At 36.7% G+C, this 27273-nt stretch overlaps 1 protein-coding gene across 7 annotated transcripts in view; it reads left to right on the forward strand.

Moving 5' to 3' along the window:
- The window catches only part of LOC148365893 (DNA repair protein XRCC4-like), a 38416-nt gene that overhangs the window by 3066 nt on the left and 8077 nt on the right, over positions 1-27273 (forward strand). For 2 of the 7 annotated variants that reach the window (XM_088336356.1, XM_088336360.1), the window contains 6 exons: positions 1395-1564; positions 18776-18942; positions 20905-21057; positions 23240-23328; positions 26207-26309; positions 26706-27199. In XM_088336356.1, coding sequence (XP_088192482.1) covers positions 1395-1564; positions 18776-18942; positions 20905-21057; positions 23240-23328; positions 26207-26301 — 674 coding nt within the window. In that variant the 3' untranslated portion in view covers positions 26302-26309; positions 26706-27199. Of the gene's footprint in view, positions 1-1394; positions 1565-18775; positions 18943-20904; positions 21058-23239; positions 23329-26206; positions 26310-26384; positions 26610-26705; positions 27200-27273 lie in introns of those variants that run through there. The other 5 variants (XM_088336357.1, XM_088336358.1, XR_015850522.1 and 2 more) reach the window with 4 other exon arrangements.

A 27273-nucleotide genomic window follows, 5' to 3' on the forward strand; every position in this document is an offset into this window, starting at 1 on the left:
TTCTTTTTTTTTTTCTTTTTAATTATTTTATTTTATTATTATTATTTTTTTAGACCCGCGAAGCTCTGAACCCGCAAACGTGGAACTGCGAAGTAGCGAGGTCCCACTGTAAATGTGTTTTTGTTTCATTTGTGTCATCTTCGAAGGGGGATTACCTCATGTGCGGTCCGATCTTAATTTTTTTTTCATCTTCCTCATGCGGAGGTTTTTGAGTTTGTCCTTGCCCTCGTGTAAGTTTTAGGTCAAGGGATGCTGTAATAATACTCTGTAGTTTACAATAGTATGTGGTCTGTACAAATAAATACTTGACTTGACATATATAAATAAACAACATTAAAGTATCTTCCAGTAGAAGATGATGATGTTTATTATGTTTTGCTGTGTGAAGGAAAACACTCACCTACAGTATTTGTCTTTGAAGAGTCAGGTCTGAACGTGAAAATGTATATTTTTCCCGCTTTGAAATGATTTAATTATATGTTTGATGATTTTTTTTTTTAATATTAAAGCAAAATTTACACTTTCCATTGTCATATATAATTGTCAAATATGTACAGACGCAATTTGTTTGAGAAGTGTAAAAATTAAGAACGACCGACAGAGGGAGACAAAACAAGAAGCATGTCGGTTCACTACTTACCAACTCAGATAGAAAAAAAGCTAGTAACAAGAAAAAACAAATGATAGATAGATAGATAGATAGATAGATAGATAGATACTTTGTTCATCCCCGAAGGGAAATTCACATTTCCAGCAGCATCCCTGAGCTGAGAACAATCAAGAACAATCGAAAATAACACGGGAGCAAATGATCAAAAAACATAAATTAAAACATATTTTAGATACATTTCAATACATTTCCAACGCGTGCTATCAATGGGGGCTTCCAAGAAAGTTGATGTCAAATACTGCTTTTAAAACACACTGAAAGCAATTTTTTTGTCCCTGTACGCACTGTAAATGAGGCCGGATTTCTGAGTGAATTGGGCCTTATAAACCACTCTACCTAACTTATTAGCATGGAGGCAGCATCCAAAAAAATCAAACATTAAACTTTCATATTAAGGCATGGGGCTCTAAATTGAGAGGAGACCCCTATTGTAGAGTTCATCTACATCTTTATAGCTCACCTGCTAAATGAGTCAACAGACTGACCCAACTGTTCACTTGCACCTGGCAAAGGCATGTCTAATAATATTAATTTTAGTAGCACACAAATGAAACAGTTTTCCATCATCCTTGCACTTCTTAACTGCAGCTTACAGGTGTATAAAGTAAATGAAATTCTACAACATCTCTCTTTGTGCATGCTCGGCTGCATTGACACTTTGTACGGCTGGCACAAAAGCAGAAGTGTGCACACCTGGAAAACATAAGCGCTTCTTTCTGCACAGTTTCACATGACAAGCTTAAGAGGGAGGCCAGTGGCATGGAGGTCCCGTTGGAGAAATATGTGAAGGATCTTCATCAAGCACTAACGTGTAGAGCCGATGACGACCATATCTATTCCTTCCAGCTCACCCTGGATCAATTCTCGATTCACAAAATGTGTGAGGGAGCCCTGGTAAGCGTGCAAAATGTGCAAAAAAGTGTACATGCTTTTTAATCTGGGTTAAAAACTGATGCTTTCAAATATATTGTGGACTGGAGGACTTTAAAATGCAGAAAAATACTAATTTGTGATTCATTAGTTGTAAATTCTGCTCATTTTTGTACTTTTTATGATATCAAACGATAAAAAAACGTTAAAATCATTACATTTGTTCAATACGGTGCATGGTAGACATTTTTTTCTTATGTATTTATTTATTTGTTGCTGATTTTAAGAATGTTTGTTTTTACTAATAATCAGTGATTACTAATTATCATTATTATACGTAATCAGCATGAAAACTTAGCTCATTTTCGTAATTTACTAACTACTTGTTAAAGGAAGATAAAATATAGAATAATAAGAATCATCAAAAAAACAAACAATCTGGATAAACCCTGAGATATAGGAAAGAGACAATAACTAAAGATGGTCAAAGCCAGTATAAGTAGCGAACTTAAGGGGCTAGCTGAAGAAGCTATCTTAATGCATGACCAACAGTGGAAGGCAAGTGACACTGAATGACAAAGCATACTTGATTGACATGGATTAGCTAACAATAACACTTGCAGCTAGTGGTGAGTCTTAGCTTGAAGGCTTGCTGCTTACATGAGTAGCTAGAGAAGGAAACAGTTGGAAAAAAAGTGTAAAACAGAATTCACCCAGCCATAGGACATTAAAAATCCTGTAAATCCCTTGCGGCTACAACAACAAAAAAACAAGTGATCTTGATACACCTGGAGCAGCTGAATTGAGCCAATAGCTGGAGTTCGTCAATGCTGATGTAAGTGCCTAACTTTAGCTGCTAGTGGAAAAAGTAACTGAAATGCATAAACAACTGTGAAAGGGGAGTGACAGTGAAGGACGAAGCAATTTTTCTTTTACACAGAGCATCTGAAAATAACAATAGCAACTTGAACTGAGTAATAGCCTTTTGCCAAGTGTCTAACTTGAGTGGCTAGAGGAGGAAACAGTGGGAAAAAGCACAAGGTGAAAGTGTTAATACATGAAGAATTCAGCCGGTAACTAGTTGGATACACTTGTAGCGAAAAAAAGCCAACAGCTGTAGTTGGTCAGAGCTTGTATTAGTGGCTCATTTCAGTGGCTAGCGGAAGAAGTTAATAAAGTTCATGACCAACTGTTGAAGGCGAGTGACATTTAAGGACAAAGGAGCAGTTGACAATACCAATAGTGACTAGCCTGTAGCAGAGTGGCTTACACAAATGGCTAGAGAAAGAAACAGTGGAAAACGACACAAGACCATCACAAGCAGAACTCAGCTGTGGAGGGTACATGGCAGTTCGATGCCAAAAGCTCCAATGGGACAAGCGACTTTTGCACAGTGATCTTTCGGGCTTCCGTAGCAGTAAAATGGCCACCAAACATGTCTGGTTCTTCAAGTTTTGTAATACAATTACACATGTATAAACCTGCCAGCATTTTAAAAAACATGTTTATGAGATGTGTTTTGCATATTATTTGATTCTATCATCTTACTTTTCACCACTATGTGTCACTATATGACATAAAATGGGGCTTGAAATAATCTTTGATAAAACCCATCACACGTGTTGAAGATAATCTACTTAACATTACAAACAGATCCACACTGTAAATAAAATGTTTTAACGGGTTAAAAATGGCATCATCTAGAATAATTATCTAGAATGGAAGGTTGTGATTTGGTGTAGACACTCAGCGTTCATTTAAAAGATCCCAAACTGCCCCCAAGAAAACAAAAGGCAGTGTTTAGAAAGCTGTCATTGCTGGCTCATTACTCTGCCCTCAAATTCCTCAACATCCTGCCCCCCAAACTCAAACCAGCTTTCTTCCCCAGGGAGAAATACATGCGACGGCATAGAAAGGAAGCCTGTTTTTTTTTTTTTACAGGGGGGCTGTTAGGAAGATAAGCTTTATAGTCAACGTTATTGCAGAAATGGAAAAGCCCTTCTCCCTCCAGGTGGCCTTGGACAAAAAAGTACTTGATCGAAATCACTGTGCTTGCTGCCAGGAGATTGTGCTGTAATAGGTACAGCTTGTAAATGTTCTGTAAACATATTTTTTGTTGAATTGCGAGGTGCACACCAGGGATGTGCTGAGTCAGATTTTCAATGTTACAGTCAAATCCTGGGGCACAGCGATCTCACTTCATGACAATTCTACATTATGGTGTGGAATGAGATGTTTTTTCAGCCTCCATATATGGCATTTTCCCTACTATACTAAATTGACAACATTATTTCGCATGGCTAAACTTTTCCAACTTTGCAGCAAATGACGAGTGAGGTCTCTATGGTGCCTGTCTGCTATTGGTCGACGTCATAGAAGACGCTGGTCTGCTTTTGGTCTGCGCCATGGCATAATGAAAATACAGATATGGTATATGCTAAACTACTTCCCACAATACCTTTCTCATTATTCCGTTCAGAATATCTTCTGATTTGTAAAGACTTTACAAGTCAGTGATACAATACTGTATTTTTATACTGTATCTATCTGCTAAATGTAGAGCAAAAATATAACCATGCAAGTAAAGCTTGCGATGATAAAGTTATATGAAAAATGAATTATAACAAATGAATGAATGATCATTATTGTCATTATATAATGGTATAACGTAATTTGAGAGCTTCCCCTTTCAGTGTAAGTAAAACAAATTGAAAATATAAAAATGTGTAAAAGTCTAAAAACATAAAAAAAACAATTTATTAATGTTATATTATAAATATGCATATTCAAGGCACATTGATCCTTCCTGGAATCGCTAGCCTCACTAAATTACATGGTGGCAATCGTGGATTGGAAACATCTGTTCAGGGAGAACGAAGAAAACAAACTTAGATAATAAAAAAAATACGAAGAAGAAAGTAATACGGCTGTAATATATTGACGGTTAGGAAAATTATTCAGAATAAGTAGGTGATTAAAGCAAAAATGTCTTCTAAGTGCATGAGCATCCTGGCATTAACATTAGTTTTCATTTTAATCCCCCGTCTCTCCACTGCCTGCATCCACCCCCTATTCTACTTGACCAGCACAAGTCAATCCACTCTGTAGATAAATTCAACTTCATTTTTCCTTCAAATTAATAATTATTTACAATAGTATCTAAAGTTCTTACTACATACTGTTTGTTTAGAAAAAAATTCAAAATCTAGAGTACCAGGGGTTCGGATTGCATTAGCTACGCGTTACAAAAGGTGTCTACACGCAGCTTTACGGCAATTTCACTTTGCGATCCCTACTTCAGAACAGATTAAATACGTATCCCGGGGGTCTACTTCATTCATCCTTTGAGTGATTGCTGATTGTGCCTCAGTCGATTGTCATGTTATTCTTGCTAAGTGCCATTGCCCTTAGGATGCAGGTCACCTTGGCTTTTAAGAGATGACCAGAAGGCAAAAGGCGCAAATTTAGAAACACAGTAAAGTACCTTAAAAGTGATTTACGAACAGGACGTCCTAATCTACTTCTAGTCCACGCCAATAGATTAAAGCCAGTTCCACTTAAACGCCTTCTAGCTTGTATGCAAAGGTGCTCGGGATTGTTGAGTCTAGGTAAGAGTTGGATGATTTGACGATATTAAATTTTGACGGACTAAAACAGAATAGTGATCTTAAACAATTGAAATTTATTACGATTGTCTCTGGGGCCTATTCACGTCCCTGGTCAGAACAGGCCTGTTTTTGCTAACGCAAGCGCTAACTGCATTAACAGATAGCACTGGTTTGATGACTAGCCTTGCTTTAGCTTCTCGCATATTTTAGCAGTTAATGCTTATACATATCGCAGTTAATGTCCATGTTACAAATCCTTACTACTAGTGCTAGAATTGTGGAGGTAGCTGCTAATGCGAGTGTATTTGCTTTAATGCTTATGTATATTTGTTCAAATTTTGACCAGAAATAAATATAACCTTGTCTATGAATTAGATTCATTTCCTAAAATGCCATACATATATAATATATATTTTCTTATTTTATTCTTTTTTTTTTAATTGATTAAAAAAAAAAATCCTACAAAAATGGTCAGAAATGTGCTACTCATCCACTCAACATTTTTTTTCCTGAAGTATAGTGATTAAATCATGATCTTTTTATTATTATTATTTTTTTTATTAAATACGATATTTTTCTCCATAGTGTGTGCCTTCTGTATGCATAGACAATCCATGTCCCACTCCGTGTTCAATTTAACCTTCAAGTGTAAAGCTGAAGAGAGTAGCTCAGTTGAAGATTTTTATTACAAGGAAATAAACAGAATATTCTGAGCTTGTGAACCGGACACAATCCTTCCTAGATTAGCATTGAAAAATGGCTGACCACTGATTTTTCCAGTCCAATTTAGGGAGTGACATCTTCACAAGAAACCTTTGTTAAAAAGGGATCTAACTGGATTTTGCAGGTGGTATAAGATTATGGCAGACTTCACAGAACGCCACTGAGGGAGTACTGCTGTGCTGGGAAAGTACTGAATGACAGGATCCATTGAAATATAAAATTATTACACAAGGTAAATACTTCATTCAAATATGTGAATTAAAAAAAGTGCATTTATAACAACTTAATGAATAATGTGATTATGAAAGTAATGGTGTGATTATTAAAAAATGTAACTTATATAACAGAAAAGCTCATGCAATAGTGGCAACATATTCATTTGTATTTTTTTTTTCTTAAGCTTTGTGTCCATTGTTATCATCTTTTTGCTTCTCCGTTTATCATTACTGAAATTCTTGGGACCCATAGCTATACAAATTCAAGTGAGATTCTAAATCAAACACAAAGAAAGAAAGGCATTTTGGGAAAGAGTTCAGACAAAATTGTATTGGCATCTTCATGAGGCTATGACGCAAAGAAATAGAAAACTAGCATTTTATATGACCTGGACCAATAGCAGACAGGCATCTTAGAGACAAAACTACTTACGCACAAACGCTGCAAAGTTTGAATTTGAAAAATAATTGGTTGTTGATGTCATATGGTGGGCAAAATGCCATAAAAGGGGCCTGAAAAAATATAACGTGAATAAGTTTGAAGCTAGGGACGCTATAAAGGGGGTCTTCTGTATATTGTTATACTGTTATATTGTTGCTGACTGTAATCAGCCGTATTTGCAATGTGTGTGGTGCAAAACTATTATTACGTAACACCTGCTTCTTTCCTACTTTCTTACACTGCTTTTCCCTTAAACAAGACCTGAAAAAGTGGGACATATTTTCCCAGCAAGATAATTTAAGGGTAGAACTAAAGTCAAGCATTCACCCGGTTTCCTTTAGGAAGAGAACAAAACAGGTGTTGAACTTGCACTGACATTATAGTGTATTTTTTATAAATGATGCCCTACCTTTAATAATAATAATAATAATAATAATTTCCTTGTATTGTCATTCTGTGTAACAATGTACACAGAACGAAATGTCGATTGCACCTGACCCGTTGTAGCGAGCCGATGCAGCCGCAGCCAACAGAGGGCGCCGCCGACCACTTTTTAAGTCTTAGGAATGACTCGGCCGGGGCGCGAACCCGAACCTCCCAGTCTCAAAGCGGGCGCCTTACCATCTAGGCTACTGAGCTGGTCTAAGTGGTAATGATGGAAATAATTTCAATGTTTGTGGTTAGATTATTATTAAGCTTTTGTTTTATGTGGTCGTGTCAGGCAATACGGCCTTCCAGATCCATCTTTAAGTACCAACACAAACCTTTATTTTTCCAGACTCTTTTGAGGATCATTCCTCTCGTGTGTGACGATTGGATTTACTTTTCAAGACAGAACTCGTTCGTATTTTTATTCAAAGCTGAGCTGTCGTTACACAGTGTGTCCCTTTATCTCAATTTAATGCATGGGTCACCAATGTGGTGCGGGTGTGCACCAGGTAGCCCCTTAAGAGCACCGCGGTAGCTCGCGGACCGGTTCTGACAATAGCTCATCGGTGATGGGTCATTGTGATTTCCTGCGACATTGGATATCAAACTGGCATCAGAAAGTATTTACAGGATCAGTGTTTTTGAATACATGATCAGTTCTTTCGAAATTCTTTAAAATTGGTCCATAATTCATATATAGACATCTTTCAGTGGCCTTCTACCAGGGGTCGAAAACCCGACTTGTTAAAAGGGCTATAATCGACTAATATTCAAAAAAAAAACATGCCTGGAGTTGCAATATTTTCTATTTATTCTCGCCATTTTTACAGCATTAAAAACGTTAAGAATGTTTTTTTTGTGTTTTTCCTCCAACAGAATCAAGATTTAAGATTTATTTTCCATTTCCATTTCCCCCCTCAAGTTTTTCGGGTCTTTAGGGCGCTAAAGAGCTGCATTTGGCCCTAGAACCGCAGGTTATTGACAGCCACCTTATATAATGCAGATTTTTTTAGTACTGAGCCTATTTTAATCGTACTCAGTAATAACACAGTAATAGTTTATTAATAACCTAGTAAAATTATGATATCTTTAGAAATGTGTCTCAAACTGTTGGCCTTTTGCGCTAATCAGTTACAAAAAAGTAGCTATCGGCTTAATATAGGTTAGTGACCCCTGTAATAATGTATTAAATATTAAACTTCAAGTCCCAATTTGTAATATTTGACAACTAGATAGCATTGTATTGTCTAATGCGAACAAAAATCAGTGCCAAATGCAGCAAGATAACAGACAAACATGGCAGCAACCTCTAGGTTCAGATTCCATTATGTGAAAGAAATGCAAATATCTCGACCAATGGGAATTAACACTTGTGTGATAGGTCGTGTATTTTTGCCTAGTACTCAAATCAATGTTTATTTTTCTTTAATGAAAAGTTTTTTGTACCACTAGGAGTCACTAAATATTACACAGTCCCTTAACTTAATCCAACAATAAACAATAAAACCAAGCAGCTCTGATTGATCAACAAACAAATTTAGATTAACACAAAAGTAATCAACTCTCTCAAGTGTTTATGTCAATGTTTCTCAAACTATAGCTCTGATCTCAGTTCAAATCAATTATTTTCAAAATAACATTTTTCGTTTGTTTCATTAGACTCTTGGATGATCAGTTCCAATATTTTAACTCTTGTTTTTGGCTTGTTGCAGTATTGGCGAGATTTTTACACATTGGGTTTGATTTTGGTATCATAATTACTATTTATTTTTATTGTAGTATAGTTTTCAAATGTTCTTTTATTTGAGTAAAGTGAAATTCTCGTTTCAGCCTTTTACGGGAACTAGTTTACATTATCAAGTGCGACAATCAAATACATAAGATTTATAGAGACTAACAAAAACACCCTCACAATTAAAAAAAAAACGAAGCTTCAAAGGTCAACTCATCTCTTAGGAATTGAACAAACCTAAATATAGACAGCAAAAACTGACTCTTGATTACATGGTTTCCTCCCTCAATGGACTGTGGAAAGATCCACTTTATCAGGCGTGGCGTTGGGATTCCCACCTACGCTTCCTGTTCTTTATCTGCAGCTCTGTCTGCTCAAAGCCCACGTTTTCTATCCTGAGCTTGGCTCACTTTCTAATGCTTTTATTCTGTCATCACGCCACTTGGCGTCATCACCCTTTACTTGTCTGCTTGCTTTGAGATGACACTTAACCTTTAGTTCTGTTTGATAATAACAATCTCAGTATTCATTCAAGTATGGATCTAAAACCCGACCACAGCAATCCCTTGTTTTTTACGGGGGTTGCATTGCCAAAAAGTCCCGTGATAGTCAAAAATCGCAAAGTAGAAACATCCATTTTTACTTGTGTTTTGTTTTGTAGCCAGAAGTGGCATCTTCATATCAGTACTTATTAGAACCGGTTTGGACAAAGTATAAAAGTGATTGTCAGCCACCTTAGTCTTGGCATTTGAACATTTCTACAGCCATTGTTCCATAGCCCATTTGTGCCCGCAATATACTGCAATAAAATCTTTGAAGGAACTTCTCATCTTTCCAGCTTTTGTCTTGTTGTCTGACAACCCTGAATATAAACGCGAAGGAAGAAAAGAGCTTTCTTCATCAAATATTTAGCACTTGTTAACACCTACTTATGTGCATCACAGCTGCTAATTATTGTCATGATTGTTCAGTCATTTCTGCACCATCCATTTTTCATTTTCTTTGGCCTGAGCATGCGCAAAAGCCTTGTTCCAGTCTTCTGGCAGTATGTGGCTGGCGGGTCATATGGTTTGCCCATACTTGGAGTAGGGTTTCAAATTTTTACTTCTCAAAAGCCAAAAAGTTCTAGTTTGCATAAACTATTGAATATTTTTATCAGGCCTTTGTGAGTACTCTGACCACAGCGGAATGCGAGGTTAAGTCCGGTTTTAGGCTGACAGGACAAGCAAAGCCCTTTTTACGCTGACGTCCGTCCCTTCTGCTCTCTTCCTGACCTCAGGCTTTGAAAAAAAATAAACATCAAATCACATTGTAATTTGAAGTTCTTAATCTAGATTTACTTTCAGATGTCTTGCGTATTATGATCTTAAAAACATGAAAGAAATTCCAGTCAAGTAAAAAACAATAATCATTTTAAACATTTTAGCTCAGTTTAGCTATTATTTTTCTCATGTTACCATATTTTTTTCGTTTTACTATATTCTCAATCTTCAGAGTTCCTCACTGCAAAATGTACAGTTAAAACTATTAAGAAAAACTAACATTTCTGAACATTGTCCTGTTCATTTTAGGTATGTTTATACTTTTTTAAGACGAAAAATATATATTTATAATCAGTCCTGGATTTTTACGTTTTACTTGCAGCCCCCGTGGTTGAAATGCCACACTTGTATCCATCCATGTAGAGTGTAAGTCCATGCTTCTGTTATGTCATGAATGAGCCCTACTTGTAAATATTTTTCAAATATTATTATAATTGTTTTACTTGCAATATATGTGTCCACAATTAAAAAATATTCTGAAATGCATGATTAATATTTTTATTCTTTTTGAATGTATTTATTTTCCTATACTATATTACCTTTAACTCTAAAAAAAAAGCGAAAAAACTATAATACAGAATCTAATATTGAGGGGATTATCAGCCAACAGAAGTACATTTTTTATTTAGCATTGCGCCTAGGACAATTGAGTTTAAATACAAGAAATATATGAAACTTTTTTATTTAAAAAGTCAAGTCATCCCCTATATGAGGGCAAATAATACACAGATATTGGCAACATAAGATTTAGGTTATTTATATTCTATTACAATATTCTTCCATACTGTCATGTTCATGTTGTGTTTGGTTAGTCAGTGGTGTCGAACTGTGATTATCATAGTAATTTATTTACTAATTTGATGCACCAATGCGTAACATAATGCGTAAAATAATCTGATTTTTGCAGGTCTATTCAATGCTCAGTACAAATAAAAATATTTTTCATGATCAGCTGTGATTACTCCTATATTATTAGTACCTTTTTTTGTTTTGATCAGAAACTCATTCCAATTCTAGGAGATTTTTGCATTGTTTTAGTGTGAGACTTGAGAGGTAGTCTTTACACCTTAGACCTCCCACGCCTTAGCAGATTCCGATTGACCTTTCACTTTATCTTTTGGTCTCAGGGGTGAAGCAGATGCTGAAGAAAATAAATAGAGTAGTCCAGGATCTCCTTCATCTTTTCACAAAGACCGACAATCCCTAACAAACAAATTCCATCTTCCTCAAGCACAAAGTTTGTTTCTCTTTGAAATAAGACTCTTGTTTTAGTGTGTTCTTCCTCTTGAAAGCATATGAGACCAATTCTTGACAAATCCAGAATCTTAAAACATCGAAAAACTGAAGTAATTGCTTTGATTAAGGGGTAAGATCTTTAGCCTGAGTCCGAGCTCAACCTGAATTTCGGCCAGGGTCGGGCCTAACATGTCAATCATTACGCTCAGGTTGGGCTGGGCTTCTCTCTCCTCAACTTTTATTTAAATAAATATAAGTTTATAAAAATGTTTACCAAAACAATGCGTGGTTACTTGAAAAAAACAAAACAAAACGTCAGTGTCAGAGCTAGTAGCGTGGGTCATGATGTGCAAGAAACACAATGATTTAATCAGTATCTTGTCACAACTCACTGTGATAATAGCGAGTTGAGACGTTTCGAGGCCACGATTACTACTATCCATGAGAGACCGTGGTCCACAAAAAAAAAAAAAAAGCAGAGGTCGCCTCAACACAACATGTACTGTACTAAAATCTTTCAATGTCAATTCAAAGAGCTCCTCCCTGTTCTTCTCTGTTATCCACCCATCGTTGTTCTTCTTAGTTTAACTGCCTCTCTGTCTCTAAAAATGCCGCGGAAGATTCTTAAGGACGTACTGCTGCGGTGGTTTATGGCCCAATTTTCAACCTGTCAAAAAAACGGACCGACTTAAAATTTGAACGTTGCTTTTAAAAAAAAAACATCATTGAAGGTAAATTGTTGGTTAGTGTAACCTCTGCAGACACAGAAATATAAAAATATTTTTATATAGTCGTGTTTAAAGCAAATTTTAATTAGCTTATGGAATTTGAAATGTTACTCTCTGCCTGGTGTCATCATTGCAGCTTTAGTCAGCTCGTTCATGATGCGCGTGCAATCATGTACATTTCTTAGACACATTTGAATAAACTCTTCTTTCTCATCTTTTTTGGGGATTTGGGTTGGTGTTTGGAAACTATGACAAGCAGGCCTTTTTAACCTTCACCAATTTTACGCTACGCCAACAAATAGAAATCAAATAAAAACCTACAGGGACGAGCATGATATCACTCTCTAGCACTCCCTCAAGCCCCCATTCTTTGAACCTAACAGCTTTTGATAATAAGTAAGCAGATGTGGGCAGGGGGACATAAAGCATAAGGGCCCTTAAACTCAGGCTTTGTTAACACATACTTAAAAGAGAAAATATTTAATTTTCAACTTTTCTGTTACAAAAGACAGGCTTTATTTGCTTTCCTAAATCTCCTTTCCTCTTCTCGAGCCCTCACAAAAAGAATAAGAAATTTGGGGTTTGCTTCGAGCTCGATCCTGCAAATCAGGTTGATTGGTCGGGCTTGGACTGGTTCGGGCTGTATTTTTTAGGCCTTATCTCACTTCTTCGATTTGACTATAGAAAACTCATGTCTTCTGTGTTTTTAAATCAGGAAATCCCACTCCCACATTGTAATTGGCACTTTTATTTGAGTGCTTAATATTACGCGCTCTTGACTTAATATGATCTCCTGAGCTGATTTATTGCCAAACGATTAACTTTACGACGCAATGACAGACAGCAGCCGTTTCAGGAGCTGATTGATGGAAGATTATAGCTGAGATGAAAGGCTTTTAAAACAGCTCGTAAATTACGGCCGCTATTATTTAAGATAGATAGTTGGCTTGCAGAAGTATATAGTATTAAATGTATAGCATCGCTGTCTTAAATCAAACATTCCTCTTCTTGGTTTTCCACCAAAGCACGACTCATCGTTTTTGAATGGAGTGGAACATCTTGCGCAAACGCTTAGTCACAGCTCAGTGTCAAACAGATTTCCCCCGGAGGGTCTGCACTGGATCACTTATGTTGCTTGGACTTTTATGAGTTTCCCCGAGCGTCCATCCTCTTAGATCCGGGGTGGTCCTCCCATGCGCACCGACCACTAACGATACTTTTTAAAAGACTTTAGTTGCTTCATTTATAACACTGCTGAGGAAAGAAGTGGGTGAAGAGATTTGATGCAGACTTTGTAAATTGAATCTGATTTGTAAAGTCTCGTGAACTCACTTAACTGAACTGTCAATGTATGATTTACATTTTGATATACTGTAATTCTTTGCAGTTCTTACGAAAAAAAATGTGTATTCCAATATCCCCGATTGCCTGTTGCTGCGAGCGGGGGAAGAGCATACTTCTTTGGGGCCCGGTAGTTCTTTTTCGCTGTCTGTCCACTAAAAAGTGAATTGCATTCGTACGGCTGGGATCTATAATCCCCAATTGCATATTTCTGTAGAGCACCATTTTGTCAAGTCTGGCGACTCTTTTTCTGTTTGGTTTTGTCGACCAAAACATGAACGGCACTCATGCAGCCATTATTCGTTATCTCTGATCGCATATTGCTGCAATTGAGGACATGCAACAGCACACATTTGTCGGGCCTGGCAGCTCAACTTTACTGTTATTTCTGCCAAAAACGTGGACTGCACTCATGCTGCCGTAATCCATTATTCTTGATCACCTATTGCTGCGAGTGGGGAAAACTAGAGTGCTTTTGATTTTTTTGGGCCAGGCGGCTCATTTTTATCATTCTGTCCACCAAAAAGTGAAAGCCACTCATGCCATCATGGCCCATTATCCCTGATTGCATACAACTGCAAGCGGGGACTGGCAGAGTGGACCATTGTCAGGATTGGTGGCTCTTTTTTGCTGTTCTGTTCACCCAATATTAGACTACACCTGTGCAGCTGTCAACCATTATCTCTGATCACATATTGCTGCAAGCGAGGACTGGCAGAGCGCACTTTTGTCCAGGCACAGGGGCTCTATTTTTCCATTTTGTACCCCCAAAAGTGAATTGCACTTGTGTGGCTGCGATCCGTTATCCCCAATTGCAGAGCACAGATTGTCAGGTTTGGCAGCTCTATTTTGCCGTTCTGTCCACCAAAAGGGAACTGCACTTGTGTGGTAGTAATCGATTATCCCCGATTGCATATTGCTGTGAGCGAGGACTCGCAGAGCACACTTTTGTCCTGACCTGGCAGGTCTTTTTTGCTATCACTTCTGCCTAAAGTGAACTGAACTTGCCCCGCTGTGATACAATATTCTTATTTCCATTTTACTGCGAGCGGGGAGCATAAAGTGTGCCATTAAGCCAGATGTTGCTTCTAGTTTTTTTTTTTAGCCAGCTGTTCAGCATTTGTATTTTTAAATCTGTTCTTGGTGTTGAATTTTATGTATTACATTTAACCCCAAAATGCAACTTATACTCCAGTGTATGCATGGTACAATATTAAGTTCATTTATTATAGACCCTCTACTCAGGTTTATAATCTTTTACACACGGCAGAGGAGGGTAGACCACACACATACAGGCTTGCAGGAACAAATGTCAGTAGGAGTGTGCTCCTGTCGAGGACACTTGGCCCCTGAGCCAGGTTTCGGCGTCTCAGACAGCTCCTGTCATTAGTCAGGAAGCAGCCTACATAATGTTAATCAGATTATACATTTCAAAAAACACATTTTAACACTGTTGGAAAAAAGTACTATTTTACTTATTTTTGCTGTATTTTTTACAGTTTTTTAATCTGGTAAAATGAGAAAAGTAACACTCAGATATTTTCTTAATATTCTTCTTCTTATTTTTAAATATAATTAAGCTATTTATGTCGTAAAACATAGCAATAAAACCTTTTAAAATTAAAAGCGGTATTTTTCTTATTTTGCTATATTTAAATCTAGTATAGTAATTAAAATATTGAAATCATGATTAATTTAAATTGTAACATAATTAAAATGGAATAATAAACGAAATCAAATTATATTAATTGTAAAATTTATGATTTCTCTTATTCCTATATGAATTCACTTTTTTCTCTGGTAAAATAGTGCACATGGAATTGTCCTCATTATTTTCTTATTATGATGTATGTATTGACTTATTATATTAAAATAAAATAATACAAGATTAAAATAAACAATGAGTAAAATAAGTATTTTCCTATTTTTAACCTTTTTCTGGTAAAATAGAAAAATACAATTGTAATTTCACTCATTTTCTTATTTTGCTATATTTTAACCTAACCTTAAAAGTACATTGTGTAATAGTTGACCACTAGATGGCACTGTATTGTCTAATCTGAAACCAAAAACAGTGGCAAATGAGCGTAGCAGCAAATTGCCAGACAAACATGGTGGCAACAACTAGGTATGGATTCCGCTATCTCAAAGCAGTATTCAATACTCGACTTATGACTATTTCTAAACGTTGGTATGATCATTCAAGTAGTTTTGACTCTTGTTCAAATCAATGTTTTTAAATAAATAAATGTTTTTTTTTTGTACCACTAGGAGGCACTTGATATTACACACTGTACCTTTACATACTACTATAAAAAAATTATGAAAATAAAGAATTCATAATATATTTATTTTACTTATTTTTTTAGCTCATTCAACTAGTACAAATTAATATAGTTATATATAGTAATAAATATATTTAGAAAATATATTTTTCTCCATTTTGTTATATTTTTTTTTTATTCGTCTGGAAAAATAAGAAAAACAATAATGAGTATAATTAACATGGGTACCTTATTTTAAGAACATTAAAACATTTGATTTGAAACCATCAAATGAAAAATAATAAATCATATAATATTCTTTGATTCTCATATAAATTATTTCATTGTGCGATCTTCCAAACCCAGAAGCATCGAGCAGTCATAAACAAAACCGTGCCTTTTTTTTTTTTTGCTTCTTGCCCATGTCCCACCCATAATGAGTCTATGACACGTTTTTAAATCCATTTGGGAATCCTTGTTTAGTGACATAGAAACATAAATAGGTGGAGGGAGCGTGAAAAATTCCCATGGAAAGAAATAGGAGGCAGTCAAGCTACGTAAATGTCCGTCAGTGACAAGATTTTCACGAGTGAAAGAGAAAACAGCTGTGAGGCTCGCTACGATAAAATCGAGTATTTTATGAGTACTTCTGAAGCTTTATGGCGGCGGGACTAAAAGTTTGGCACAACCTCGTTAAGATTTAGCACCTCTCCACATTTTGCTTTTTGAGGTCACCTGGTGGGTCAAGAACCAAAAGTGTGTCGCAGACACATTTTCAGTGGGTCGCGGGCCTTTAACTCAGCAAAGTTAGGCTAAAAAAAGGAAACTGAGGATGGTCAATTTCACACCTTAACAGTAGATGGCGATAATGCCCTGCTCAATCAGCGCATTACAGAGGGAGCACATCTCATTTTGTTGTGATTTTGTTGGTTTTATTACCCTTTTCTGACCATAATAATGGGTCCCAAGAAAGTTAGTGATCATGGGAAGAAAAAGTGGAAAACACGAGGAAGAACACGATTGCGAAATATGAAAAGGGTGTACGAGTGTCAGTTATGGAAGCGCTGCTGGAAGGTACAGTAAATGGTTTCAAAATGTGATAGTTTTAGCTTTTTACCAGGATATTTTTAGTTATAACTGGTTGGTTGGTTGCTTCGAAAGGGCAACATTTTCTATGGTGTGTCTTTGGCAAGTACAGCCTGGTGGCGCCCATTCCTCACCGGGCCAGCATATGTTTCCTACATAATTAAATGGTTATTGATGTTTAGGTACACACTTTATTAATATATGTATTAGTTTATTATTATTATTTTACATTTCTTTTAATATGGGGCTATTTTGAGGCAGTTTTAGGGGGTTGCTTCTATGCAATGTAGGCTTGAATGCGAGTCTATACGGTACTTGAAGTTGTTTTGGTTTTGCTGGTCATCTGTTTTTTGTAAAAAAAAAAGAAAAAAAAGAAGTTAATATTTTCTTCAATCTCTGCTTTCAATTGCACAATCCTTTCATTGGATAAATTTGAGAAGTGGAAATGTTTTTCTTGATTTAGTTTACAGCTTGTCTTTAGGGTGGAATGGTAGGTAACCAGTAATCCATATAACTGGTGGTCTAGTGGTTAGGATTTGGTACACTCACCACTGCAACCCAGGTTCAAATCCTGTCGCATCCAATGTTTTGGGTTTGGGGTCAGCGATATTTTCAACTGATTGATCATTGCACAAATACGGTAGTATTTTACCATAAAACCCCATATATAACGTGCACCCAAACTATGAGTTTTTTTTAGGTAAAATATGTAAGGTAATTTTTGGACTATTTCTTCAAAAGCTATGTGTAGCCTCTTAGTTTACCTAGTTGGTTATGAATTCCACGACTTGTTTTATTCCCAAACGGACAAAAACACATCATCACATGCAGTCTGGCACTCTGTTGGAAATCTGATGTAATGGTTTGTTGCACCTTGGTACTGCAGATCATCTCAGAGTGACACACAAGCGCAAATGTTTGGCGAAAGCAAGTACAGATGAGAGGGACGGCAAATCCCCAGGATATGGCATTAATTTGTTATGTGTTAGAATTTCCAAGGTAAAATCCTTGTATAGGGGAGGAAAGAGACTTATGGCGATTAGCTAATTAGTTCCAAAACCCCGGTACTCCAGGCCAAAACATTACTATTGTATATACATATTAAACAATCGAAATGAAAAGATATATAGTAAGTAATATTTATAGGTAATAATATAATTGAATAACATTATCAATGAATGTATTGTACATGTCAAAGAAGAATACAATTTTGTTTACATTTGGTGTGACGTGATTTGAGCAGTGGGGGGAGGAGACGGCAGATTTAAACGAAAAATGATTTTCTTCCACTTGCAATGCACTTTGAATATTTTGTTGCTTTAACTGTCTTCTTTTAAAAATAGTCCAGATGTTCTATTGGTTGTGTCCGTGCAATAGCATGGGTATCAATTTGTATGCCCACTTTATATTTCATAGTAACAGCAAGATTCATTTTTATGGTTATCATATTTTTGCCTCTCCCTTCAGCATCACTGCAAGTCTTGGGACCCATACCTAATAGATAAAGTACAAAGAATACAGTATTGTATCGTACTTGAGAAGTGTCCTCAGATTCTGAACTGAGCAATGAGGGAGACATTGTGGGAGGGATTTCAACCAATAACACATGTGCACTTTCAAGATGCTTTGACCCAAAATAGGGTATCCAATATACTTTATTTCATTACCCGTAAATGATTATTTTAAATTATGGTATTTTATCTTGTAAATGTTTTTGCACCATCAGGATGGCACTTTTTAATTTTGTTGTGCATTATGTTTCAAGGACATTTGATGCTATTCATTATTATTCCATTCTGTTCTAACAGACCTGCATTTCATATGACGTCGACCAATTGCAAACAGGCACCTTGGAATTTTATACGTTTTGGCGCACGCAATTCTTTTTGTTTTTGTTAATGTCGTACCGTGAGAAAAATGCCAATCATGAAGGGCCCAAAAAACTCCTTAATTCATATCGGAAGACTAAAATCATCTTAAGATTCAAATCATACGCTCTAAACTGACCAAGAGAACTTTACGTTTGTGTTGGTGAAGGACACCAATGCATTTCCGACTCGATTTCCGACTAGAACTCTAATTCCAAATCATGTATTTTCCCGTTCTCAGGTACGCTTGTGCTCTTTGAAGCTTCAACCTGCTCCAGACTCGTTAGTGCTAACCCGGGAGATGATTGGCCGGTCGCTGAAACGCAACACTAAACTGGCAAACGAAAACTCGCAGCTATTGGAGGAGAACCTAAAACTAAAAAAGGTTCATGAACGACTACTTCAAGAGTAAGTTCAAGGAGTCTGAATATTGGCTTGAAAATTGTCAACAGAGAAATGCAATTCAGTATCCCCTAGCCCTAGATATTTCCCCTTAAAAAGTATACCGTCACTTTTATTCTGTGGCATTAGTAGTAATTTAAAACAAATGTTCACTTTGATACATGAGTATGTACGCTTGCTAGCTCGAGAGCTAACGGCAATCTGTGGTTTCTCTTGTCCAGCAAATGGGGCTCAGTGAGTAAAACCCATAGATCAAAGCCAAGGTAACCTTGTTTTCAACCTACTAAGTGTCCCCTCCTTTTGACTGACGAACAGAACAATATACCAAAAGTTAAGGTTGAATACCCTAACGACAGTACTCCCTTGATTTCTGTGATTAATCAACCTGTATTAAGTGAATTTCCACCAACCAGGAACTACTGTAAATTCCGGACGACAAAATCCATCAGATTATACGCTGCATTCTTAAGTTTAAGAAACTCAATTTTGTCTTTGGAAAAGCCGCACCAGATTTTAAACTGCAGTCTTAAGCAACCATAAAAACGGTATACCTCACGTCGATTTCTTACAATTTAAGCCAAGTGCACACCTGGCAACCAACCACACAGGATATTTCTCGTTGCCCCATCTTTGGAGCACACCTGACGCCCTTTTAAGCTACGTCGTTTTTAGTTCTCCTTTGAGTTGTTTACGTCACATGTTTTCTGATCATAGGGCCGTTCAAGATGCCGATGAAAAAAACTATCCAATATTAACTACTGTGCAGGAAGAAAATGCAAATGAGGCCTGTGTGGTGGAAAATGTGAGCCCTGTTTTTCTGGCCGATAGCACCAGGGCAACCATACCGGGGAGAATAGTGCCAGATTGCAAAACAAAAGTGTCTTTTTGTGTTTTTGTCTTTGGTGTTTCTGCGATAAAGGACCAAATTGCATTTGCTTGTTATTGTCCCTCGAGGATTAAAGGAAACAAATGGACATTGACGCCGATGATACAAACAGAGAAGTGTAGTACTCTTGAAAGGTAACTTCCACTGCTGTTCAATTCAGATGTATAAATGTAAGACCTGATTTGTGGGTGAAAAAGTTAAAATATCAAGAGTACGTTGTAAATATTCAATTAAGTATTGTCAAACCTCCCGTTTTACTTGGGTTATGCATTATATGAATAACATTGGCAAAAATATGGACTAATTTCTCTGGAAGGGCTTCCTATATGTTTTCACATGTCCGTGCTCTGTTTTGGTTTTGCATGAGTTGTGTAAGAGACCATCTCATTGTTTTTCTTGGCGCTGCTACAAAAAAAAAGCCGTAGTTTTTAAAATGTTGCAAAAAAGAAACAGCTAGTAGTTCAGAATTGTTGGTGTGTGTATGTACACACACACACACATATATATATATATATATATATATAAACTTTTTGCTTGTGCGCATGACTGCGCCTGTGCAGCTTCCTTCAATTGGGATATTTCTATGCCACAAAGCACTATGGGACTTGTAGATCAGATTCAAATGATCCACGCTTACTTTCTTAAAAAACTCGATGTGTATTTGTTGATTTCTCTGGGACATTTCCGTTTTATTTTCTGCCCCAAATTTAAAATGCCACGGTTGTATCCACTCATGTAAAGTGTAAGTCCGTGCTTTTGGCAAGTCATGTTCAAGCACAACTTTAAAACGATTTTTTACCTATAGAGATGATCAGGCAACCCGACAATTTAACCATTTAATGGCGCGGGAATACTGTAAATGACCGTCAGAGTAGTTTGCTTGAGAATTTGTGTACGTTTCTGGTACTCGGTGCCAGCTCTTTTTATGCACAGCCGTCAAAAGTTGTGACATCATCACCGGTCGCCCCTATGAGTAGAGAAGGTTACACCCAGAGCTCCAAACCAGGCTTTTTAAGGATTTCATTCCAGTTTTTTTAAAATATAGTTTATAAAAAAATTTGCATTTGGTCCTTTTTTTCTAGGCTTCAACACCAAGTTGAAGATAAGGAAGCCATGACAGAGGACCTTTACAGTCGTTTTGTTCTACTGCTCAATGAAAAGAAGGCCAAGATCAGAACTCTGCAGGATACTCTAGGTCAGCTCCACCCGACTGCCAGTGCTCAGGGGAAGCCAAGGTTATTGAAAAAATTTTTTATGCTGCCCCAGTGTTTTCCATTCATAGGAAGATTCTAGCAGGACTGGCAGGACTTGTGTTAAATAATAATAATAATAATTTTAAATATATACACCTATAAGTAGCTCTGGATTATAAGTTGCACCACCCCAGAAATGCATAATTAAGAAGGAAAAAAAAAAGTCAAACCTTGTGTATAAGTCACCTTTTTGGGGGACATTTATTTGATAAAATCCACCCGCAAAACATACATGTCATCTTGAAAGGCATTTTGAACTAAAAAATAAAGAAGAGAACAACACGTTGAATAAGTGCATGGTATACTGATGTTACATGTAGGTGCATATCATGCTTAAACACGTCAGTAATGACTTAACATATTAACATTATTCAGATAAGGCGAGCATAAAGCACATGTTTACCGAACAGCTTCACTCCAAATCACTAAATCCAATGAAATATTCATCTTCTGTGTCACTTTTACCGGTAAACAACTCCTACTCAGGACGATAAGCCATTTCTTCCTTCTGCTTAAAAAAATATAATCTTTTTTCGCATTAAACTGCAGTCTTTTTGTTTTTAACCATACTTTGTGAATATGACTTGTTGACTGTGTCATTGCCTTTCTAGTGTATTTACCATTCAATAGTTTAAAAGAGAACCTACAAGAAAGAGTAAGAATCTTTTCCTCAATTATACTGTATCTGAACCGGGGATGTGATTGGTTGTTAACTGAGCCCCAAGCAACTAGCGCTTGTGGCAAATGGCCGCTGCCCCCGAAGGCCGGTAATGACCAAAGTTTACTGCTACTTAATTTAGATTGCACTAACAAAATATAAATTTACTTTTCTGAGCATGGAAACAACCAAGATGAATTGGGGGTCAGTTGTAAATTGTGTTCCCATAAAGCAAAGATCAAAGAAGTTGTATGTCGTGCGAATTTAAGTACAGTACTTTGATCAGATCTAACGGTGTCATAAATTTTCGGATGTATAACTAACTGAACGTTTCATTTAAGTAAACGATAGATATTTTTTAAAACTCGTGTATGGAGACTTGAATGTAAGTTTCATGGTTGACGAGAAGCACTCAGGCCTGTTCTTTGTAACAGTTAAATAATTGAAGGACTTTACTATTAGTCTGTTTATACATATTTTTTCACATTTGTTTTTTATATTTTTAGGCATGTTGGAATAAACAACATTTACAAATTACCCAAAAATTTAAAAAGGATGACGGGTTGAAGCCAAATGCTTATTAGGAGACCTTTGGGCAATTTTTCTATTAATCATTTTGACCCATTGATCATTATAAGAATTTTATGTTAGTCAATTTAGAAATTATCATATTGTTAAAATCTCAATATACATTTACAGGTTTTTTTACATTTCAAACCTTGATTTGGCTTCTCTTTCTGTTCTCCTTTTTCTTTTCCCTTTTCAGTCATTTCTTTTTCTTTTTACTCTTTTTTTTTTTACCTTTCCTTTACCCCTTTTTTCTCTTTGTTTCCTTTTTTTTACACAACCTTTCTTGTTTTTTCCCCGTTTTTTGTTCTGATTTCGTTTTTACTCTTTTGCCCTCTTCTTATTTTGTCTCCTTTTTGCTCTTTTTCCCTTGTTTTCATTTGTTTTTCTCTGATTTTGTATATTTCCTTCTTTTCTCATTTTACTTTTATACCATTTTCACGTTTTCCTTCTTTTTTCGCTTTTTCCTTTTCCCTTTCTCCTCTTTTTCTTTTTCTCTTTACTTTTTTTTCCAATTTTCTTTTTTTCTCAACTAAATTTTTTTCCCCGTCTTTTCTTCCTTACTCTCTTGCAACAATAAAGTCCAAAACACCTCAGACATGTAAATATATGAAATATATGAGATTAGATACCATCGTGGCTCGCTGATTTGATAGCATCAAATCAGCGAGCCACGAGGGCTTAACAAAACCCAGCCAGAGCCTGTGCCCAGCCCACCCCCACTTCCGTCACTTGCTTTTTAGCCATTACGTCAACTCTCAGGACATGTAATCCGAAATGTTCACCTTTTTTAATTGATAAAACGTCAACATAATTGCTATAGTCTTTCGTCAGCATATATAGTATTTAATCTACTTTTACACATTCAGGTATTAGTCCCACACATTTTTTTTCTCACATAATCCAAAGGATTACTTTTCCTTTTTGTTTCATCAACAGCTCTTCAGTCAAAGACGACATCCCAGACAAAAGAGTCGAGACAATTCAAGGCAGCTGGCCGTCACTGGAACCAACCATCCTGATCACAGGTTTGTTTTCTTAATATGTCCTAGCAGAGCTTCAGTCACAGCTGCCAACGAAACCCGCAAGGAAAACGTCCCGTGATTTCATTTAACCGGCCAATAAAGTTCACAGTCGAAAGTAACTTGCACCAAAATATTAACTTAAAAGCACATGCAGGAACAGAGCGTACCCTCTGGTGTTTAAATTCTGACAAACGCTTCACGTCAACTGCAAAGTTGGTTGTGATCAGTGTTGGGAACGTATTGGGAGTATCCGGCGTCACTGACGTTTCCTCATACAAACCTCGATCCACCAGCAACTCTTTCAGAAGGGTGTGCATGTTTAAAGTTTATCTACAAAGTACAACTAAATACAATTATGTTCGTGGTGTCTAGACGACAGAGTATGGGAAGGCTGAATTTGTCCTCATGGTGATATTCTCTCTACCGTATTTCTCGCATCCATGCCAAATTTTCAACTATATAATAGAATACTGAAATCAGGGGTCTGTTTATATGCGCAAATTTGGTTGTGTGTCACTAGTAACGAGTGGTATACAGCACGTGGGGGAGGGAGGTGTGGCATATACAGGAACAACTAACCAACTTTAAATCAATAAGCAAACTTAAACACAATCTGGGTATTTTTTATTTGTAAAATTATTTTTGCAACAGACCATGTCTGGAGAAAAAAAGAAAACCTTTTGGATGGTATCCAGTAATGGAAGAAGGAGTGATTAAAAGGCCAGAGACAAAATGGATATGGAGTGTCTTGGCTAAGTGTGTTTGCAGGCTCTCAACATTGTACAAGCCAAAAAGGCTTCCATGCTTCCACGGTTTGGTGTACATGGACCATCACAAGATGATGGTTTATGGCCCCTGCCCTAAAATGAAATTCATATTGTTACTGACGCCACAAGTTTGATATGGATGCTACACCTTTGCTAATTAGTAGAGCAAGGCTCAAAATTTACACGCTAATGTTTAGAGACCAATGTACGTCTGCTTCGTAATATTATTGGCTACTTCCTGGTTTAATTCAAGGTGATGAAAATTTTTCTACAAATTATCTGATTTAATCAATCATATTTTGCAATCGCGAAATTCTTCACTTGGATTGAAACCAGGGGCTTCCGGGATGTGGGAGGAGATTATCATTGCAGTTGAACTGAAGATTAAAAGACAGTGGATGCACCTTGCACGTAAGTTTGGGTGAATGTCTATCTTTGGGGCAAGTTTGACTTTTCAACTCACATATTTAGTTTCTGAAGTCATTATTATTTTCTTACAGATATAATTGAATCTTTAAAAACAATCTAATCCGTCTATTGGACCTTTTCTTGTGGAAAGACATTATGGCCCAACCTCACCCAGACTTTAACTCCAGCGTCTTCTCCGTAAATTGAGTTTGAGACCCCTGGTGCACATGTTACCTTCTCTTTTACTATGAGACTATTTTAAAGCAGTTTAGGGGGTTGGCTTTGATGCTAGTATGTACAGACGCTCCCCTATTTACGAACATTCGACTTACACAAAACGGTAATACGAACATTTGTTTTGGGATGTCAAAAAATATCCATACATTGCTGTAGATTTTGTATTGCGTGCACCTTGTGTGCACAGAGTACAGGATAGTACTGTAGGGCTTATTTCCGCCGCGTAGCCCTGTGAGAGGTCACCCAGCATTCACACCGAAGAAGAAATCAGGCTTCCTCTTCTTAGGTCGTGTGTAAACATTCTATACTGTACCTCCAGCGTGCTAAGAACCGTGACATTTGTATTGTTTAATATCTCATGCATCCATTCAATATGGTTGGTGTAAAGTGTAAAGAAGAGGCGAGCCGTTTCTTTTGAAATGAAAGTGGAATAAGAAAGATTGATGCGGTTGAGAAAATGGTCTGAACGCTTTTTTTAAATTCCTTTGAGTTTGATTCGTTTTACCAGGGAGGAGGAGGTCGCCTAACTCTTGAAGCGCATCTTCCAAAAGTATGTTAAACTTACGTTTATTTATCTTTATAGAGCATATTATTTTGTGAAATGTTAATTTTAGTGTATAAAACAATACAGGTTCCTTATACAGACCTCAAACATACAAAATATAGCACTGAAGCAATTTCCGAACAAATTCAACTTACTAACAATCGTCCGTAACTCGTTCGAAACTCGGGCAGCGTCTGCACATACTTTCAGAGTAACGTGCTAGTTTTTCTGTCAGTAATCTGTGGCGTAGTTGAGTTCTTTTTTCAGTAGAGTAACTAGTAACTAACAATTTTTCACTCACTGGTTACTTAACAAGCACCCCCCAAGACCCCCCCATGACACACTCATGGATCCCATTGTGAGGGATTACCCACCCTATTCCAAAGCCTATAAATCTAGGCTTCATGTCATTGAATATGACTCACCACTCATGTATCAATGAAATTTTCCTACTACCCACGTCATAGCACAGATGTTGTCAACATTTTGCGTATATGGGTGTGTATTTTTTATTTATGAATCTTTTTACGAGCATATACCATAGCTTCGCCAAGTTCCTGGATGTTTTTGTCATTTTGTTTATTTTAAGAATAGCCATACGCTTTGTAGTGGGACTGAGTCCTGCATCCTTTCCAGTAATCTTCCAGTTTCTTTTTGGGCGTTAATTTGCCCGTGTTTATACAATAAAAAGACTGAATGAGAGATTTTAGTACTGCGGCATTGGACATTAATAAACTGTGTGCGACAGTAGACATAAATATCTCTTATTAGGGATGCACGATAACTGTTTTTTCCTACCAATACCGGTAAGATGCTTCTAGAGTAGAGGTCAGGGAAAAAAACATATTTTCTTTTACTTTGATTTATTTATTCATTCATTTATTGTTTACAAAATAAAACTGCCTCTCTATGTCTATAAATGCAGGAAATAAGGAAGCCAGCCAGGGTTTCTCCTTAGACCACACCATGACTTTTAATGTGAAGGCACAAACAGAACCAGGAACTTCTGAAATGGAGTGAAATCACAGGTAAAAAAATCAAATAAAATTAATCATCGTATTTTCCGACCGTTCGTATGTTGCAATGAGACTATTGCTATACAGTAGACCTCTGTGATACGACATTGATCCACTCTGATGTGGGAATTGTAAAGTGAAATTGTTGTACGGAGAGGGATAGAAACCTATGGTAATCGGCTCAAAATCCCCAGTACCATCGATATAAACAATAAAAGAAGAAAATGGTAAGTACTTATGTGTAATATATACATGCATATGATTTAATAATATTCAAGTGAATTTATATTCTTGATGAGTTACGGCCACGCAATTTAGCGAGGGTAACATTTCGGGAGCCTTTTTTGTGTTTCTTGCTTATCGAGAGCTTCTTTTCCATGGTCATCATGTTTTTGCTTCTCCTTTTAGGATCACTGCAAGCCTTGGACCCATAGCGTATAAATACAGTACAAAAACACATAATTGTATTGCAGACTCACAAAGTATGTAAGTTCATAAATGAAAAGACAGAAAGGCATGGTGGGAGGTAGTTCAGCCAATAGCATATCGGTGTGACACAACCCAATAGCGGACCATCATTTTTAAGACAGGCATCTTAGAGACATAAGTTGTCATATGCATGCACACTGCAAATTTTCAATTTCACATTTTTGGCCACCCAAAATAAATTGTCGATGTTGTACCGTGGGGATAATGCTATTAAAATGCCAAAAGAGCTGGGTCGGCATGATCTGGGTCTGGGTCAGTCTTAAATAAAACGGCTTGCCAAATTTTTACAATAGGTACATGCAAATTCTCTTGCAAAATGTAGGTTTCTTTTGAGAGACATTAAATAAATATGTTGTACATTTTATGTTGACATTGTGTTCAGTTTGTATTGTCAATAAATGATTTAAATAAGGGCTGCACGTATTCATCAACGTTTGTCACTTGCAATGCTTTTGAGGTGAGATGAAGTCAGACAACATTTTATCCA

This window comes from Urocampus carinirostris, chromosome 5 (assembly GCF_059441175.1).
Source record: "Urocampus carinirostris isolate Australia breed hairy pipefish chromosome 5, RoL_Ucar_1.0, whole genome shotgun sequence".
Taxonomy (NCBI): domain Eukaryota; kingdom Metazoa; phylum Chordata; class Actinopteri; order Syngnathiformes; family Syngnathidae; genus Urocampus; species Urocampus carinirostris.